The sequence below is a fragment of the Lonchura striata genome, chromosome 35 (genome assembly GCF_050655825.1).
Source record: "Lonchura striata isolate lonStrDom1 chromosome 35, ASM5065582v1, whole genome shotgun sequence".
NCBI classification, from domain to species: domain Eukaryota; kingdom Metazoa; phylum Chordata; class Aves; order Passeriformes; family Estrildidae; genus Lonchura; species Lonchura striata.
In genome coordinates, this window is record NC_140737.1 from 3,145,955 (window position 1) to 3,150,366 (window position 4,412).

The 4,412-nt window shown below is 55.9% G+C and overlaps 1 protein-coding gene across 1 annotated transcript; it reads left to right on the forward strand.

Annotated features, from left to right (window-relative positions):
* Nucleotides 1-1,115: 1,115 nt before the first annotated feature.
* Nucleotides 1,116-3,077, forward strand: LOC146764263 (olfactory receptor 14J1-like). Its single transcript, XM_085565303.1, has one exon. It carries the CDS (start codon nucleotides 1,781-1,783, stop codon nucleotides 2,711-2,713), a length of 933 nt encoding a protein of 310 aa, XP_085421429.1. The 5' UTR covers nucleotides 1,116-1,780; the 3' UTR covers nucleotides 2,714-3,077.
* Nucleotides 3,078-4,412: the final 1,335 nt, after the last annotated feature.

Consider the following 4,412-nt stretch of genomic DNA (forward strand, 5'->3'; position numbering starts at 1 on the left):
GGTAACCAAGCAGAGCTTCAAAAGCACATTTCTCTTGCTGAGCAGCTCTTCTCCCAGCCCAGCAGGGCTGGGGCACTGCCTGCAGGCAGCCCGGGCACAGCACAGAGGCACAGAGAGCTTCAATCAGTCAGGGCTGGGAAGGGGCTGAGAAGTGCCTGGGGCAGAATCACTGCCAGCCCTTGGCACAGGAACCTCTGGCTGCAGGACAATGCAGCTGCAGCTCCTGGAGTGATCTCCTAAAGCTGGAACATGCCAATGCCCACAGACCCTGTGAGTACAACTCTGAGTATTTCTGATGAGGGGAGGTGAAATGCTCATGAAGCTCTGACATGCTGAGGGGTTCTGATCATTCATAGAATATTTCCAAGACAAAGATTTTGATAAAAATGAGAAAATATTGTAAGACTTTTTATTCACTTTCCTGTTATTGGAGAGTGGCAGGGAAGGGGGATTAATATTAATGGTGGATTATGAATTTTGACAAGCGCATGAGACATTAGAACTGTTATTTTAGTGATCAATAGCTTCAGAGGAGATCCCTAATGTGCTTTCAGCCACTCTGCCCATGGACAGCACCAGCATCACCTTTGCTGGAGCCATCAGGCTCAGTCTGAGCTGTCCTTTCTCCAAGCTGTAAACAGAACCTGCCCCAGCCAGTGCCCCTCAAACAGGCAGGGTTCTGTCAGGCCAAGGAGAGTGCACAGAGATTTGGGGTCTGGGAGTGCTGGCAGGGAGAGATCAGGCACAGGGAAACACTTGCAGGAGGAAAATCTCCAGGAAGCAGAGAGAAGATCAGGGAAGGAGAGAAAAGAAAACCCAGAAATGCTGAGCCAGGGAGAGTTTAGAGATGTCCAGAGGATCCCCTCCAGTGCAGCCCCTCCCTCTGCACAAGCCCCCTCCCTCCTCTGCCCCAGCCAAGCCTCTGCCCTCAGGGCCGGGGCTCCAAGGCGTGCAGCCCCTCCTGTGCAGGCAGAGCTGCAGCAGAGCCGTGGGGCAGCTCTGCAGCCCCGGGCCCAGTTCCCTCTGCAGAGCACAGGGCTGGGAGCAGCTGCCCGGCACTGGGGGCTCTGGCAGGGGGCACAGCTGGCTCAGGGTGACACAGCTGTCCCCAGTGCCCGGCTCTGGGCAGTGCTGGCAGTGCAGCCAGGGAAGGAGCTGCACCTCCCTTCATCCAGTGCCATCAGAAGGACACTTGGAAATGTGCCTGGGATTTCAGTCCAAGCAGGGAGCTTCAATCCAGGGTGCAAACCTGTCCTAGAGCATCTCTGAGTTATAAGATTGATGGGAAAAGGCAGAGGTTTTGAGACACTGAAAATACCACTGGGTTGGTGAAATAAGCAATGTGAGTCCTTGGCTACAAATGTGGAGCTGGGCTGTGGTGGATCCATCTCCTCTCAGCTGTACCTGGGGGTTTTTTAGGGAAAATGTGGGAAGCTGATCATCCTCCTCGGGAGAAAGGTCAAAGCCCAGAGAAATTCTAAAAAGATCAGAATATCAGACCATCTCCCCTCACTCTCCTCTCATCACTTTGCCGCATATAATGTGCTCTGCTCTCCCTGAGTGCAGCAGAAATGCTGAAGGTTTCTGATTTCCAGGAACACCAGGACTGATATAAGGGTGTTTATGAAGAAAACCCCAGAACTGTAGAACACAAAAGGCTGTCTATGTGTGCTCCAGGGGAGAGTGTATGGGAAATGTCTTTGATTTTGGTTACAGGTATCTCCTCTAGCACTTCACTGTCCTTTCTCCATGAACAGGTGCCCATGTTCAGCCACAGCAAATGTCCAACAGCAGCTCCATCAGCCACTTCCTCCTGCTGGCACTGGCAGACACGCGGCAGCTGCAGCTCCTGCACTTCTGCCTCTTCCTGGGCATCTCCCTGGCTGCCCTCCTGGGCAACGGCCTCATCATCAGCGCCGTAGCCTGCGGCCACCACCTGCACACGCCCATGTTCTTCTTCCTGCTCAACCTGGCCCTCAGCGACCTGGGCTCCATCTGCACCACTGTCCCCAAAGCCATGCACAATTCCCTCTGGAACACCAGGAACATCTCCTACACAGGATGTGCTGCCCAACTATATTTTTTTGCGTTCTTCATCTCAGGAGAGTTTTCCCTCCTGACCATCATGTGCTACGACCGCTACGTGTCCATCTGCAAACCCCTGCACTACGGGACCCTCCTGGGCAGCAGAGCTTGTGCCCTCATGGCAGCAGCTGCCTGGGCCAGTGCCTTTCTCTATGCTCTCATGCACACAGCCAATACATTTTCCCTGCCCCTGTGCCATGGCAATGCCCTGGGCCAGTTCTTCTGCGAAATCCCACAGATCCTCAAGGTCTCCTGCTCCAAATCCCACCTCAGGGAACTTGGGCTTCTTGCTGTTAGTGCCTGCTTGGCATTTGGTTGTTTTGTGTTCATTGTTTTCTCTTATGTGCAGATCTTCAGGGCTGTGCTGAGGATCCCCTCTGAGCAGGGACGGCACAAAGCCTTTTCCACTTGCCTCCCTCACCTGGCCGTGGTCTCCCTGTTCCTCAGCACTGCAGCATTTGCCAATCTCAAGCCCCCCTCGATGTCCTCCCAATCCCTGGATCTGGCCCTGTCAGTTCTGTACTCAGTGGTTTCTCCAGCCCTGAACCCCGTCATCTATAGCCTGAGGAACCAGGAGCTCAAGGCTGCAGTGAGGAGACTGATGACTGGATGCTTCCAGGGACATTAAACGCCTGGCCAATTTCTGCAAATCACTTGTAATAAAAGTAATTTTTGATACTTCTTGTTGGTTTCATTTTGAAGGTGCTTTTCCTTTGTTTTACTTTTTAATGTTATCAACAAAGAAATGCCTTTGCTTGTGCCATTTCTCATTTTGTTTCTCTGCACCTTCCCTGTGGCCACAGACTGTGTCAATGAGAGTCTGCGCTCTCAGTGGCTTTCAAGGAACTAAAGGATCTCCCAGCAGAGTTTTCTGCAGAGATGCCCTTTTGTTGCCTTCTCTGGAGCTGCAGCAGCAATGTCTGTGTGCAGAGCTGGGGCAGATCAGTGCTGGCACAGCAGCTGTGCCCAGGAGCAGCAGCACTTGGTGCTGCCAGTGCTGCTCCCATGGCCCTGCCCCGCTGTCCTGGTGGCCCTGGTGTTGCTGCAGGGCCTGAGTGCTCTCGGGGCCGGGCACAGTCCTGGGGGTGGCAGTGCCAGGGCTGCAGCAGGGACAGGCCATGGGCACTGCTGGGGCAGCGCTGACGCCTCAGGCCAGGGCCTGGGGGCTCCAGGCTCCTTGCCCAGGCTGTCTCAAGAACACGGCCAGGCCAATGCTCAGCACAGAAAACCCCCGTGAGCAGCCCCAGGCTGGCCGTGGGCAGGCTGGGGGCAAACAGCATGGCTGATGCTCTGCAGGGGCCCTGGGGAAGACGGGAAGGAGCAGCAGAGCAGGGGCTGATCCATCCCCAGTGCGCTGCACAGCCCAGGGCAGCGTCCCAGAGCGTCCTCATGGAGCTGCCAACAACATCCCCCCTCTGCAGCCCTGGCCTCTTCCCCAGCTCACAGAGGTGCCGCATCCTTGCAGGCACAGACACGGCAGCACTGGCTCAGCAGCCCCTGTTTGCATTGCACACAGCAGGCAGGAGCACCCCCATGCTGGTGCAGTGGGGACATGAACCTGAGGCAGCACAAATGCCATCAGGCCCTGGGGCCAGGAAGGGCTGGGGGATGCCAGGGAAACCACTCAGCTTTGTCCTGGCCTCTGCAGTCAGCCAGAAAGTTTGTTCCCATCAGCTGGGAGTTTCCTGTCCCACTGCAGACACTGCTGCTCAGAGCCAGGGCTGCCTGGCAGCCACCCCCAAACTGCCCTGAGCATTTCCTTGGCTTCACCTTTGCTTTCTTTACTCTTCCTGCCACAGATTTCTTCCTCTTGCACACCCCTGTTCCCTCCCCTGCACACAGCCCATCCCTGTTTGCCCTTTCCTCTCTGGCCCCACTCCCCATTGCAGTTCCTGGCTCAGCACCATGGGAACGTCCCTTGGGGAGCAGGATCATCCCACAAGTGCTGCAGGAATTGTCTGCAGGCTCCTGCAGTGTCTGGTGCTGCTCCCCTGCCAGAGGCACCCCAGGCCAGGGTGCACATCTGGGCTGCTGTGTCTGGCTCTGGGGCTCCCTGTTCTGGGCAGTGAGGAGGAGCTGCAGAGGCTCTGCAGGACTGACAGGATGGGCTTTGGGGCTGTGAGGAGAAGCTGAGGGACCTGGGCTGCTGGAGCTTCTGAAGAGGAGGCCCAGGGCTCCTCCTGCAGCTGCTCCAAGGGTGGTTTCAGAGAATCACAGAACCAGCAAGGTTGGAAAAGACCCTGGATATCATCAAGTCCAATGTGTGCCCTGACACCACCTTTTCTTCCCTGAGCCTCCTCTTCTCCAATATCAACAACACCAGCTCC